The sequence below is a fragment of the Corvus cornix genome, chromosome 6 (assembly GCF_000738735.6).
Source record: "Corvus cornix cornix isolate S_Up_H32 chromosome 6, ASM73873v5, whole genome shotgun sequence".
NCBI lineage: Eukaryota > Metazoa > Chordata > Aves > Passeriformes > Corvidae > Corvus > Corvus cornix.
Genome location: NC_046336.1, coordinates 7,111,676 through 7,127,966, shown reverse-complemented (window position 1 = coordinate 7,127,966; position 16,291 = coordinate 7,111,676). Strand labels below are relative to the sequence as shown.

Genomic DNA, 16,291 nt, shown 5'->3' with positions numbered 1-16,291 from the left:
TTTTTTTTTAATAAAACAAAACAGAAGAAAAACAACCAGGAAATTGTTCTCACATGCTTTTTAATAAAAAAGAGAATAATGTTTATTGAGAGGGATTGTTTTCTGGATATGTACAATACTAATGCTGGAGGATTATGCTAACAGAAAACGCCAAACATCGTGGATTGACTTCCAAAGTGTGGACAGTCCAAAGAGCAACGTCCTCAGAGCAATGTCTAAGTAAGTCAACAGGAACAAGTGAACAGTGGTTTTGGTTTTTTTTTACAACAAATTACCAGCCATTATGACTGAAGACCTGACACGTAATAACCTGCAGTGAGATGTACAGAAATCCATAAGACAACATAGAATTTACACAAGAAGGTAACTGTTTGTGTAAGAATTTCCTCCAGAAAATGGAAGCATGTTCTAGACAGTTTTGGAAAAAGACAAAGAGAAAAAAAAAAAGGTGAAAGAAAGTGCAGGAAAATACTAACATTGGATATCCTCAGATCACAGTGAACGTCAGTCTTCCTGGGTCCAAATGCTACCTGTTACCTTTATCTTCACCATTTCTGCTTACCCTCAATTAATCGCTTTATCATCACGATGTAAGAAAAATTACTTTTATGTGAGCCTTCCCCTGCTATTTCCTTTTTGCTGCAGCTCTTGTCAACTTGTAGTTTACACAAAAAGTGCAAAATTCAACATACCCTCAGGTGAAAGACACATATACCTTCCCAGCCTGAGCAGTACTAATCACAGCTAATCATTTCAGTACTAGGTAATGCTACCCAAAACATCACACAAACCCTGTCAGAGCAAACTCAGTAGCAATAATTTTGGGGGAGGGGAGAATGTGGAGATTAATAACTGCCACCAGTTAGATTTCCCACATGTTGGAGTGCTTTGAAGCAATTTCTCCCACTGCCAGCATTCTGGATTTATTTCTTGTTCTTATTCAGAAACAATGTTGGGTACTGGGAAGAGGTAAGAGGTTGATTTTAGGCATCACTTCCCAGAGAAGTGGTAATATAAAAATCAAGACCATATTTTTCTTTCAATTTTTACCTGCACTTAGTTTTCTTTTTAAGCAATGTGTGACCCAGCTCAGTCTGGGTTGTGCACCCCCAGCTGCCAGATACAGTCCCCTGTGAGGCTTTGTTCCACCTCTAATAACCCTTACAGACATTCCTTCTGTCTCAACTTTCACTTAAAGGTTAAAGCCTTTGTCTCACCCCAAAACACGCAGAGGATGTCACTGCTAATAACCAGGTCTGGGGATGTGAGGGAGACCCTGTGCTCCCAGCATTTAGGTCAGCATATTCCCAAAAGAATTGCTTCGCTTCTCAAATGGGGGAACAGTTTCCATGGGCTAATCCACAAAGTCAAAGAAAAAACCCATGATTTCTCTGTTTTATCCTCAGTGGGACACACATTTCTCTCTCTCAGCAGTGTGCCTTCTGCAGTATCTCCTGCTAAAATAAATGGTGGTTCCCTAAACAGTAATTTTTGCATCTTCAGGCTTTCTCCTGTTTCTCCACCTTCCTTCTGTCATATATCCTATTCCATAAACATTACCATGAGAGGACCATGATGTGTTAATCTTGTTTTGAAAATTACCCCCGAGTTTCAGTAGATTTGCTGGCTTCTGTGCTTGAAGGACTTTACACCTCCCTGTGGCTCAATACGTCTGTGGGGTTTAGCTTTTGTAGCACTTAAGCTTTGACCTAAGGACGAGTGCAGTGGCCAAAATCAACTCCTTACTCAGCTGAAGAGCTGCAGCTAGAGAGCCTGGCATGACTTATTTGCCAGCATGTAGCTCTGACAGGTTTGTTAGTGTGGGATAAGCTTCCCCCCAGCTGGACAAGCCTGAGTGAGGGAGCAGACACAAAAGCTTTGGAGGACAGAAGTCTGTCAGAAGTCAAATATTTTGGTATTTTGGAGGGAGAAATTTGAAGAAAATTGGCCTTAAATCTAGGACTCATTTTCTTCTGGATTCTAGGAAATTCTCCTTCTGACAGATTAAAAAGCAGTGCAAAGGAATTATAGTGTTGGAATCACTACAAGAAGGTGAAAAGGAGCTAAGGTTTGGGTCTTTTAACCTCGGCAACAATCAGCTCTAATTGTATGTATGGCAACAGCTATTGGCACCTGAGTAAGATAAAACAGCAGGAACTGCTTTAACTCTGGTTAAATGTGCTCAGAGGACTCTTGTGAGTAGTCTAGACAGTACCAATTTAGAATATCACAGTCTAATACTGGTAAGAAATGGTACTGAGAGATTTGTTGACTCCTTTAAGATTCAGGTAATTTTTAGGCCACATCTTGAATTTGTTGCTCACACTTTCATGAATGATAAAAAGAGATGGAACATCTTGTAGGAGTTGCAGGAGTTGGCTTCTGACTGTTGAGGTGTCCACATCTAATATGCATCTATTAAGTATAAACATTGCCTGGAGGCAAACATAAGAGGAGAACTTGAAGCAAGGGTGTATAAAAGTCAAGATAATATGGAGTTAAAAATGGGAATTCACCATCCTCCCTGATTTTACCTTAAGAACAGGGCCATCAAAATTTCCCAAAGAGAATTCTTACTCTTGTAAGAATTCACTACTTAGTGAGACTTTATCTATTTGACTGAAATTCCAAGTGAAAAATACATTAGAAGTATTTAAATATTTCCAATAGCTTGTAAAGAGTTTGAAAGTTTTCAACCCTATTCAGTACCAAACTAGATTTTAAATTCCATCTGGGGAATAACAACACAATGTTATAGCTTATTCAAGTCAAACCGGTGCTAAAGAGATAAAATGGGAACTTTAAATTTCCTCCCCATTACAGGTGTTCTTAGTTCAGTGGAGACATATTCCTGATCACATCTTTTTTTCCTCAAAAGTGAAGGCTGTAATTAAAAAAGAAAACCAGAAAACTAGCACTGAAGCAAATCTATAAAGTTAAATACTGTAGAGTTGGACAGAATGATCTTCCAAAGTTAAAGAGAAGCTGAAATAGCCAATAATTGAAATGTCACAGGAAGAACTGGCTGCTAAGAAAAACCAAATATTTAAAGATGAGAAATATTTAACAAGTCACTGGATTAATTTCTCTGCCAAGTTCATCAGAACCAAACATATTTCTATTTGATGTCAGGGACATCAGGTACAGTCTGACTAACCTCATGGGCATAAAACAACCCTGGAGGCCTCTAGCCCAGAACACTTTTAATGCAGAACAGTTTAAAGCAGAAAGAAAGAATGTCAGTGAACATATATTTTTCAGTGAGGTAGATCCACCTTGGTATTGAAGACAAAGAATTACATTTTACAAAAGAAAGTTGTAATTGTTGTATGAATAACTGCTTGTCAGAGACACTCCTGTCACATGACACACATAAGATTTATGTCCCTTCAGGGAGCTGTTCTGAGTTTTGCTCTTCTCCTTCACTGGTTTCTCACCATCTTTACTCCATGGAAATATCATAGTGATTAGCCAACAATTGCAAATTTTAATTAAATTGAGATTTCAAGGTGATTCCTGCTCTGTTTTCTTCATCTCCAGCCTAATTGCACAAGCTTAACAAAAGTAGATACTTTCATGTTTTCAGTCTGCTGATTCGAACTGCAAGAAATTGTGAACACTCATATTAAAAATGCTGGGTCTTGGAGGGACATAATTTCCTTGGGGAAAAAAAAAAGAAAAAAGCCTGGGAATAGGTCTCCAGACAAAGTCTGTCATTCTTTGAAATTAATAAGAATTCCACTTCCTCCTAATTCTTCCTACCTCATCCGCATCCTCTTGAGGGAGCTGGGATCTCAGGGAGCCAGGTCAATGATGCAAGGGATGCACCCCTCACCTCTGACCAAATCCCTGCATGGTCACTCCTTGGGGCTGCTGCCCGTGGGTGGTGTCACCACCCACACTGGGGCAAGGGAAACCCTCAGCTGCTGTTATTTTTGCCAATATCTGAAAGGTTCACCTTCAGTGCCTCTTTCACTGGAATAGCTTGTGGAATTAAGACTGCAAAACCTCAGCCATATATTTCAGTTCAGTCTGAATTTTACCTTTGTGTGCACTACTTTTAAAAAGAAGCATAAACATGCTATCAATAATACTAATGACAATGGCTGTTCCAGTACAAGATGATTTGGATATGTTTATGGTAGCCCATGATTTAATTTACATACAACTGAACTGGTTAGATTTACAACTGGAACAGTAGATCATCTCTATGTACATCTTTTTTTGGACAGCCTCTATACTATTGTTATATGGATAAAATGAATCTTTCAAAGGATATATAAAGCCCAGCCTAAGCTTGTTAATTAAGCACTCAACACATGATATTTTAGTGACTGAAAGAGGAAAAAAATTAAACAATTTATGTAATTCAGTACTGCAGCAAATGACTGCATTGACAAGGTCACCATGCTAAACTGACATCATCCACACCACATCCAACTTTGAAAAATCCTCCATTGTTTGCATGGTGATGACTGTAAAGGGCTTTTCTTTTCCTTTCTGCCTGTTCAATAAGCAATTAAATTTTTTAAATTAGCACTTCAGTGTACTTTTAATTTACAGGACAAAAAGCTTAAGTACTCTGTTGAGCTTTTTTGGCTACCTGTAAAAACTACAATTTTTTCCTCTACTACATCTGAATTTTATTTCCAAAGGTAACTCTCATTGACTCAGATAACCAGCAGTTTCTTTTGTAATCAAAAGCTCATTAGGTTGTTATTTACAGTATAAGTGATCAATAGTTTTTATTCTGGATCAGACAGTGTCAAAGCATTCTAATAATTGGTATTAAATGTAAGAGAGATACTGTAACCAAACCAAACATTAAAAAAATTTTCAAAAAGTATATACTATACTGGGAGATTATTAAAATTCCCGATACTGCCTAAAATGTTTAATGTGCTGAATACAAATGATATTTTAAAGAAAGCTTTGTGGATCAAAGATGAATTTAATAATCATAATGTTTAGGAATTTGTTTTGAAAATATTTTTAATTAGATAATGTCAGACTTCTGAATTACAATGCTATGTTCATTAGCATTTCAATAGGTTATACTATCAACTCCTTTTGACATAAAAGAATTTGATTCATTTTTAAAATCATGAATCTCATAATCTTTTTTCTGCTGCCCCTGGTTTTCAATAATTTGATTATCTTCTACAAGAAGCGCAACAGGAACCACATGGGCTTTGCTGGTAATGATGGTCTATATATCTCTTCTCTGAAAGCAGCTCTGCTGCCTTGGAAAGTAATTTGCAGTTTCTTATCAACACAGAATTAAAAAGTAATATTGTCTAATTTGTTATGTTCAGTGGCACAGAATATTGTAGAATTCTATCACATACAAATCGCTTTGAAACCTGTATTATGTGACCATAATCAGGAGTACATAAATGAATTTCAAAAATTATGGAAGTGTTTATTATTAGCCAAGAAAAATCTCAAAAGATGAACTTGTCAATAGGTTTAATAATCTCTTAGCAAGATGTGTATTTTGCACACTCAAACCTCAGTGCAGTTATAAAATAGTAATTTGTACTTCATAGTTGTATTGCAAATAACTGATCTGGACATTTCAGAGCAGGACAGGGCATAATTGTGTAAGTCTCAGAGTAAATCTCTACATCCAACATGATGAACTCCTTGCTTGCAGAAGTTATCTTCTACTTCCAATAGGAACAGAAACTGATTACTGTTGATCACTTAGACATAACTGCTTGTAACAGTCAACAAGCCATCACAGTAAGGTATAAAGACAGCCCTTAGGAGAAATGCTGCCTATCTGATGACATTTAAAGCTTTAAAGAATTCCTTCTAGATACTGCGGGAAACCATAATGAACCAGCACAGGCTGCCAATGTCACTGAGTGAGAACCCAGTGATTAAATCATGTCTACTGGTAATATCACCATCCAAACCATTAAATTAGTTTATGGAGCTGGTCTTGCAAACAGTTCATCATGTCAGCAATGCCAAGGTCTGCGGTAGGAACTACCAGGGTGAGATAAGCCTGTCACATGGGTACATGTGCATGATGCTGCCTTGTAACTGGATCAACCATCCTTCTGTGTTGATTTTAGCAGTTCTAAGAAACAAAACACAATTTAAATGTTATCCTACTACCTCTTGGCCCTCTACAATGTTTTGATAGGAGAAGTAAGGCATGAAGTTCCTGTAGCTTTTTGATCTGACATTATCAGGTATGTATAAACAGATGATGACTTTAGTTTTAGTAGAGCAAATAAATTGTATGTAATTTTTTTATTAAACAAAGAGTATAATAACTGGACTATATTATCACAATGGAAGCATAAAAGACCATAGACTGTACAGCTGAAACCCTGTAGCAAAATTTTTTCCGCATATTTAAAGAAAGGTATCTTTATCAAGCTTTCACAATGGCTGCTTCTTGCTAATTTAAGGAATCTTCACTCTTGTTAAGGCTAGATGATTATAATTAAAAGATAAATGTACTGTTAGAAGGTTCTACGCCACACTCTATTTTTATGAGAATTTAACTGAAAGACATACATTACACCTGTATGTGAATTATAATGGCTTCTCAGCAGGGAACGCAGAATCACTTACAGTACGTAAACATTTAGAGAGGAAAATGCTAACACGCTGAAAGAGTTTAACATCAGTAGCGATTTATCAAATGAAGAAGTTTCATAAAGTCCATTTTCTGGGAGAACATTCACCATTAGACAAAAGCCTGGCATCCTTGATAGTCTGAAGTTCAATCAATTTGAAAACCAAAACCATTCAATGAGATAAACAAGATCTTAAGAAAACTGTCATCTTCTTTCTCAGGTAAAAGCCAGAATTAAAATAATAATTATTAAAATAATCCAACCAGGTCGCTTTACAGGCAAATTTACACACTGTCTCTTTAAAACACTGCATGCCCAAAAAGCCTTTTGGGTTTGGAATGTAGCACTGCACCAAGTATTTCACAAAGCCTCTAAATATCACAAGAAGCTTTTTTTTAGAGAGAAAAAAAATAAAATTCCAGCTGAGACTGTTCTAGCAGGAGTGCCTCAGCTTAGCTCCCAGACCTGGAATTCCAGATAAACAACAGAGGACAGCAAACAGATTTTTTTTTTTGATTATTTTTTTTTTAACACGTCCTTTTGTAATGCAGCTACAAGACGACTGATGAGCTTAGGGACAAAATGAGTGAGAGTGCAAGTGTCATCAGGGTGAGCTGTGTGCTTAGATAGAAGCTGGTAGGAAGAGCCAGGGAATTCTCTGCAGATATGTGACTGGTGGAGACTCCCGCTGTGTTGTCCTTCCCGAGAGCATTCTGCAAGATACAACACCTGCCTTGGTCACCATTACAACATTTTCACTGCAAAGTATTTAAGTCTACATCATGAAATGCTTTTGTTTGCTCATGTCCCACCCTCCACTGATACCTATACATCAATCTCATAAAAGGAAAGATAAAAAAGGCATCAAAACAGATGTCAAAATGACAGTATTTTGAAATTAGTTAACATCAGTACTGCACACTTCAAAAAAGAGAAGAAAGTATTAAAAAATGCTTACTTTAGCAATGCTTCTGTGTGTAAAAGTATGGCATTTCTTTAGGGATCCATGTTTATCATGCCAGCTTATTTTATAACAGCAAAAGCAGGACCCCCAGAGAAACTTCACCTTCTGCACAGTCAACAGAACAACTTTGTTTGACAAGTTATTTCTGGATAACAATAAAAAAAACTAAATCCTTGGGTGCAGATTATTAAATAAGTATCCTTGCTAGGTGCAATGGTGATTACTATGGGATCTCCCTAAACATGTGTTGTACAGCTACTGAAATATAAAATCAGCAGAGGACACTTTGAGCCCAGCTCTGAACTTCTAAGATCATTCTTTAATCCATTATGATATCCAAACATAACAAAACTGACAAGACACATGTGAGGTAGCCCACGATAATCTTGACAGAACATCTTTTCTTATGGGGAGGCATGTGTGCTGTGAAATATCCAAGATCCACACTCACCTCATTAAGACAGAGCTCTGTATCTACAGATTCATTGGATTTTCGCTTCTTCTGTGCCTATGAACAAATAGAAAATTTATTCCCTGTGAAATTTATACATCCAGCAGCACAAAGCACTTAGATATTTGCATCGGTTGTCATAATCCTTATAATTTTGACAGTGATTTGCACATGATTAGCAAATAAACTCCAAATGTAACTGCATGTTTTCCAATAACATTCACATTCTCATTTGAATTTACAGCAAAATTTCAAACAGTCAGCTAAGGGTACTTAGTAATTACAATGATGAGTGCCATCAGCTGTAGAGAACATGTTATCTTCTGTGGCCACTTAAAAATGGTGCTGGATATTCATGAGAAGAAATTAAATATGACAGTTAATAATTACCATAATACCACTGCATATTAACAAATAATCTATGATATGCCCCAGTTTTAGGAAAATATGCAACACTGGAGTATTTTATCCTTAATGATTCTTGCAATTTTCCCAGCTATTATGATAAAAATACAAATACTGTTTTAGTATATTTCATGGCTGCCAGAGAACCTCTTCTACAAAGCTGCAAGAAGAACACTGACTCAAGCAAGAAGCACTTCAGGTGATATGATCCAAAATGGCAGCAGCAGCCTGCACTCTGTCCAGCAGCAGGAGGTGTTTAATATTTCCATTCCTCAAGTGAACAAGTCTGGGCTGGGCATTTTCTGCTTTTCTTCAAGAGCAGTACTAATCCCCATGGTGTGGAAGGAGCTCCCAGGAAACAGTGCTATGGTTAACTTGAGCATTTCAGTGGTTCTCAGTATCAGTTTGTTCTTTGCATATTCCAGAAATAAACCCAGCACCCTTTTTCAGGAGGTAACTGGGCTAAAGTAAATCAGTTCTTCTAACAGAAGACTTGGGTTTACAAAACTGCTGACTGCACTGGGCACATCTGATGCTTCTACCTGGAAGTTTTGTTGGACCTGCAACTTATTTACTGCAGAAAAACGAAGATCTGAATCTCACAGCGCTGCATTCATTTTACACTGCAGAATCTCACTGGTTTAGGCAGTGATGGCCTGGACTAAAGCTGATGTGAGAAGGTGCTGAGCAGTCTGATTTTATGCCCTCAAAAGATTCAGTTCCACATACAGCTATTCTACTCCATATCTGAGAGCCACTGGTTCTGCCAACGGATACAAAATAGTCTTTGACCTAATTACTGATTTTAGAAACCAAATGAAGGAACTGAACTTCTTGTTAGGAAACACATTCTCTGCTTTTGATGATACATGAACATATTACAGACAACTGAAAAAGTGAAACAGCTGGGATTTAAGAGAAAGACAGCTCAGCTATAGTAAGAATACATACTGAATATATGTTGATAGTTTTCATATATATGAGAAAACAATAGCTCAATTTATTAATAAATACCCTCCATAAAATTTCCTTCTTATATACCCTTTCTACTAATTAGTACCATTAAAGTGGTTATGGTAAGCATAAATTTAACTGTCTAAATGGAAAAATAAGTGCCTGGAAGTAAATTTGCAACAAAAAGAAACATCACAGTGAAGCCTTCCTGCCCTGTTTGTAGTGGATAGGAAACTTCTTTTAAAGGCAACTGGGTAGCTTAACTCCTCAATGGCTGGCTCCAAGGAAACAGGTAAAGAAGGAGAAACTAGATTTAAATCCTGATTTTCTTACATCCATAATACCCACACTACCTTGAATTGAAATGTGAGGCTTCAGATAAAGCCTCTGGATCAGAGGTTCAGTTCCTGACAGTGTAAACTCTAAGGATCATACAAGCGTCATGTTTCTCAGTTTGTCACTCATTGCTAACTTTCCTATTCCCACAAGTGTCTCTTTATTGGAAACACTGTGCTTTGCTGCCTACATCTCCTGTGGATTCATGGCACTGTGCTAACTACAGGTCTACAACTGGTAGTTGGTCTCAACACCAAAGTTAGAATTTATAATCCTTTTGTACTGTGTTTATCAAATGAGAAAAGAGAAAAATATCATTATTTTGCCTCTATGCAGTAAAGTCTTCCTTTACTTACTTCACCCTGAAAAACAATGGAGTGCAGCAGCTAAAACATATTTACCTCTGAGAACACTATTTTAAGGGTAAAATCAACAGCTAGAAAAAGAACCACCATAAAAAACCTCTTTTCAACCATTTTGATAAACATTCACTGGTTTTCTTTTGGAAAGTGATACTTCTCTGCACCCATATACTTAGTGTAGATATTGTAACATCAACAACACTTATTCACATGCATCCTCTATTATATTGTCCTCCTCTCTTACCACTGAAAAGCAATTTTAATAATCAGGCAGGCTTTTCCCTTATCAAAACAGAAAGGACAGTATCTTCTATTTAAAAATACAACAAAAATGCAACCTCTTATTGGGAGGATGGCAAAGGGAGAGAAAAAACTGTCATTCTGAGGATGAGATGAGACATTATCTGCCAAGTTCAAATTGGAAGAGTACATTTTTAGTGTTGAGTTATAAACCAGTGAGAATGGGTTATAATGGAAATACTGGCATAGGCTGCACTACTGGAATACAACAGTACATCACTAAATCACAAGTAATGGGATAAAAAACCCAAACCTGCATGCTGAAGAGAGTGCTATAGAACGTGTATGTCCTTTACTTACAACTCAAGGGGAAAATTCTTCCTGCCCTGCTCCTGGGCAGAAACAGCTCTACACGTGGCAGAACTCTTTGTGCTACAGTGAGTGAACATCTTATCGGAGCTTTAAAAAAATCAGGGTTTGGAGGTTATGCTGATAGCCCTGGTGGAAATACACCCAGACTGGGAGACATGCCTTTGAATTAAAGAGGATGTCTTCTGCTGTTGGATATTTTCCTTTCCAACATCTTCCATTATCCTAAAAACTCAAGAGAAATCAACGTCCATCACGTACAGCTGCAGACAATTCTGGAATAACTGCACCATCACTTAATTTGGGAATTGAGAGCTGTTCATTATGCAAGATGCCAAGGATTCACTGCCAATCCCATCTCAGGCATCCAGCTTGCCTACCAAGGAGGCAAGAAGGTGTTTTCAAATGTTCTAGAAGTACCTAACTCCACAGGAGTAAAAGAGCACACTCAAATGGCTAAGTTGTCTGTATTCAAATTTGTATTCTTTTAAAAATTTATTGCAAAGTTGTTATCTGGTGACAGAAAGATCTATGGGGATTCCATCATTAAATAAAAAGACAAGTAGGGCTGGGCTGATAAAAATAACTTTTAAAAAAAGTGAAAGAAAATCAGCTTAAAATTAGTGGCTAAGAAAGACATATGAGTTCTTTTCTACTGAGGAAAAATACCATTTGCTAATGACTTACTTAATGACACAATGAGCTGTGACATATCTGAGACTGTAAAACAAAGTTGCATAAGATGGGTTGACACTTACTCCTGCTTTGCAGGGAACTGTAATTCATTAATGTGAGCTACTCTGATGAAGCTGCATCCATACAGCCAACAGGCTTGAACTCACTTATGCTTTTACATTTTTTAAAAATGAACACCTGCTTTCCCAGAGAATCTTCTCACTGTATCAGCACAAGCAACAGATGATATTTAGAGATAATTGTATTTAAGTACCTCCTGACGAGCTTCAGTATCATGTCTGCTAGTCACGTACAAGCCTTGTTTTGGTCTGAAAACCCTTAGCTTTCAATATCAGAACTAAAATATTGGACATAGTCAAGGGCTGATAGAGCAACAAACAACATGTCCAGAAAAAAAAAAATTCTTATTACGAGAAGCAAAATTTTACTTCTTTCTTTCCTAGAAAGAAAGTTAAATCAGGGCCAGAAGAAGAGGTTTTCTGAAATGAGAAGGAAATATTGCTTATAGAGGTGTTTCTCCTTCAGAAGTCTGTGTGGACCTCCATGTTTCCTTCTGATCCCAATGCATCCTACATGAGTTCAATTGCATGTCCCTAATTAGTCTTCTCTTGCCCTGCACCTAATAATTAGCATAAGATCCTCCTAAAGTAACTCCCTTCTTTCCACCCCCAAATCCCTCTAGATCCATCCTTTGCAAATACCATAGCCCTGAGTTTATGCCCAGAAATGCTATCTTGCCATTATGCATCCAGTTTTTGCAAATCACAGCCCTGCATGGTTAATACACGCATTGAACACTGCAGCAGTCTCACGAGGAGTCAGTACACACATTCATGGCTGTCTACCAGCAGTATTTTTGTATGTTCACTACAGCATGAATTTCTGTTATTCACAGCAAGGAAAAGTTCTGACTGGGGATGTCTCCAAATGGAGGTGAGCTTTAATTTGGAGGGAGGGAAGGGAAGAAGAAGGATGTAAAGGGAGCTGAATGCATTGGCTCTGAAAGCAAACAGGCACAGAGTGCCAGAATTCAGAACCCAGCCCCTTTCTTTAGCCATGGATTAATGAGCTTTATGGAGGGTATTGCTTCGGCAGGGAGAGGCAACAGAAGCATCATTAGGACAGATACCTGCTATCTAGGCTGTTTATACAGCTGATCTTAATGAGTGAGCCCTTGTCCTCTCCTGAGATCCTGGTTAGTTATGCCCATATTAACAAGCCTTTCTGAAGAAGAGGGACACATCTCCCAGGATGCATCCTTGAAATGACCACGCTTCTAACAAATAAGGGTGTTTGTTCTTTTTGCTCTTCTCCTGTGTTGATTAGAGAGATTTACTATGCAACTAACCTGTTTTTCCCAATAGCAGGACACAAACAATAAGCTGAGAAATACACAGACTGAAAAAATGCAATCAGTTTAACTCTTCTGTGCTCACTAAATGGATGGCGCATCTACCACACCTGTCAATAGTATTTTCTTATTAGCACAGGAGTACTATGCCACACTGGAGTATAATTACTTTCAACAGGGAAGATAAGAAAAGTGTGGGTCACAGACACAGGGTACAATTCAGCATGGGGTAATCCTGAAACCTGTACCATCCATCCAGAGTGCAGAGCTATTTAAGCTATAAAAACAAGCAGCTCTGCACAGTCCTATAACAAAGCAGCCAGATCTTTTTTCTTTTCCTCTCTGCTGAGTCAACCCTCAAGACACAAGCTTGGGGCATGAAATTATCAATTGTCATTCGACATAAAAGCACTACAGTTCTGTCATGGCACTTTGTACAGAGAAGAAAGTATCTTCTAGAAACAAGCATCATGAAGACATTACTGGCACTATGCTCCAGAGCTACAGAGATAACACCCAGCACAGACAGAAGAAAACCACAAGTTTTTTAGCTGAAAGACATTAAATAAAGTAAACCAAGCATCCCGTTGTGCCCATATATGCACTGGGAAAACACACACTAAGGGTTTTTTTACAGCATTCCCCTTATCCCTCAACATTAATAAATTCGTGCTGGATTTGATGACTTAAACATGAGAAACAAGAAACAGAGAGCAACCTTAAAGCAGGGAAGTTTGTTTTCTGGACAGGAAAGAGAAAAAGGGATGGCGGGCCTCCTGAGATTATTTTCGTGGCTTCCTCCAGGAGGAAAGTGGTTGAAAAGAAGTCCTCACCCCAGAGCAGTCTAGAGGAACCCTCTGGGAGAGGGGCTGGAACAAACGTAGGTCCTTCTTCTGCTAAAGCCAGCTTCCAGCTCTTCAGCCACCAACAAGGGAGAACTGCCCCGTCCTTCTGGAACTGGGCTGGGAACAGCATCTCCTTCCCAGACCACAGAGTAACAACGTGAATCAAATCAGCTCTGGTCTAACAGACACTTGGGGCTCCTGACAGATGCAGATGGAAACACACATAGCAGCAGACATCACTTCAGAAATCTAAGAAATGGGCTGAAGAGCTGATAAAAGTCTGGTAGGGATAGAGGAAAAACTCCCTTCAACTTCTTCAATTTGTGAATTGTTAGAAAATTTGATTGAAGGGTAAGAACTGGAAGTAATCCTCCCAAAAGGAGCTGAAAAGAGTGTGGAAGGAAGGAAGGATGACCTATATGATATTAATTATTGCTGGACCATTCCCAGATCCTTATGTTAATAAACATAAGACCTCATTAAGCTCCATCTCTCACTGCACTTATATGGCTGGGATAACATAGCACAAAAATTGCCTAACAGCAATCTTAAAGATTTTATAAAAAACAGATCCTATCAGAAACACCAAACTGATCAAACAGCTTACAAGGACCAGACACAGAGATCTTCAAATATTTATTTCAAGCAATTAGTCTCCCAGTGAGCATAGCACAAAATATGACACTCAGCCAAGACAACTGAGCTGACTTACCTTTCATGGCAGTACAGTAACTTGCTAACAATTTTGTTTTCATCTTCAGTCATTCATTTAGCTGAGTAAAACGAATTTCTATAGTCCCAGATTCTTGCTTCCTATTTTTAGGGGATATTATGCAATTCTCCTAATATGGTCTTTTTATGGATTTGCCGCAAGCAAATATTTTTGCATTAAGAAGGGCAGAGAAGGAAACAGAATACTAAAAAGCAGAGACTGAATAAGTTTTATTAGGTTAATATCTCAACATCTCAGGCTGCCTAGGTTGTTGAGTTTTTTCTTTAGTTATAAAACTAAACATCCATGTAATCCAAAGTTGAGTTGTTTTGGATTTTATTATTAAAATGCATTTCCCTAGTGATTCACCACAGAGATCAACCCAGTGCCACGGACAGCAGGTACAGGTAGCATCTGGCTGCTGAGCAGCACCTGAAGAAAAGCAGCAGGAACACAAAGCCATTGCAGTCTCAGTTAAAAGACCTACTCAGCTTTTAATTTTTAAGAAAGGCAAGTAATTGAAGCACTAGAGATCCCACAACACTTCTCCATGCTGGTGTGAGTGGCCTCGCATGTCCAAATACACAAACGAAGTTGTTCAGCTTGGCAGCAGGTGAAGTTCCTGCCTCCAGGATTAGGCTGGGCTGTGGTGCGCTGGAGTGTGGTGGTGGGAACACTCCCGAGCAGCTGTGAGCCACAGCTACTGCGGGACCACCTCAGCCTGCACGGTGCAACGAGCCTTGGAAAGAGGCACCACATCCATGTGCCTGCAGGGCTTCTCCAGGGCAGCAACACCTCGAGGTGCTCCAGGACAGGCAGAATTCCCTGTGCCTGCTCCTCGCCGGAGAGTCCCCTCCACTGCAGTCACACACCAGCACACTGTGCAGCCAGGACCCTGCTAAGGGAGCCTCCACAGCCGAAAGCAGAGCTGCAGGAGGGCAGCTCAGCAGGGATGCTCAGCCTCATGAGACTCCCAGCTCGGAGCTGGCGGAAGGTGGAAGGGATTAAGCAAACAAGGTCAGGCACTGCCTCCGCCCGCCAGCAGCAGGACCAGGGGTGCTGGTCTGTGCTTCTGCAGCTGCAAGGGAAGATCAGGCAAGCTTGCTTGAACACCAGTCTGCATGGGGCCCCGAGCTCAGCACGACACGAAGCTTCCCTTCGTGCTATGCCAACCTTGAGCAACTGGGATTACTGCTGGTTTTCTGAGCACCGCGCTCACTCATAAATTTTAAAAGAGAAGGCAAGGGGACGACCATGAACATCTGCTTTTTGTTAAGTGCCTAAAAATGTTAAGGACTTTCTATTAACAGTACGTGTATGGACGTGTGTATTGTGAGTACTGGCATGGTTACACAGAGAAAAATAACACGGAGAGCCTTAAAAGGGTGAAAACACTTCAGGTAAGAAGTGACTTTTGCTGCAATTACAGAGAGGCAAAAGCAAAGGCTACAATAAAGTAACAATGAAGTAACCTTGAACACAAAGGCAAAAGAAACCAGTTAGCTGAGCAGCCACCCCACAGCCGTGCCCTCCCTGCCTCTGTTTAGTTTGCACATTTCAAGCACAATGTATTTATTTCCACAGTGGCGTGGTGGTGTACCCAAGTCCCACTAAATCATGGCATGATTCACAGGCTAGTTCTTTTCTTTTAAAGTAATCCACTCTTGAACAGCTGTGATTTGGATTAATTAGTGAATTTTGCATTTTTGGCACAATCTGCTCTCCAGAAGTGCCACTGAAATAAAAAATTAAAGCATTCTCTCCCTTCTCTAATCCTGTAGCTGAATTTTGCAGGTGCACAGATGTATCCTCAGAACTGGCAGGGCTGCAATTGTAGTGAATGTGCTGCAGTACTTGTCTCAGTCCCTTTCTAGCACTGACAATACCATTTAGAATAAAAAATAAAACATTTTTTTAAATAGTGGAATTAAATCTAGCAAGGTGAGTATTTAAAAAAAACCCAACAGGTTATGGTAAATTGTGGCTTTGATAGGCAGCTATGCCTCAAGA

General features: G+C 38.9%; 1 protein-coding gene across 1 annotated transcript in view; it reads right to left on the bottom strand.

Moving 5' to 3' along the window:
• Positions 1-43: 43 nt before the first annotated feature.
• The window catches only part of GFRA1 (GDNF family receptor alpha 1), a 137,403-nt gene continuing 121,155 nt past the window's right edge, over positions 44-16,291 (bottom strand). The window contains 2 exon segments of the mRNA XM_010408555.4: positions 44-7,309; positions 8,012-8,068. Of these exon segments, the coding sequence (XP_010406857.2) occupies positions 7,148-7,309; positions 8,012-8,068 (219 nt within the window). The 3' untranslated portion in view covers positions 44-7,147.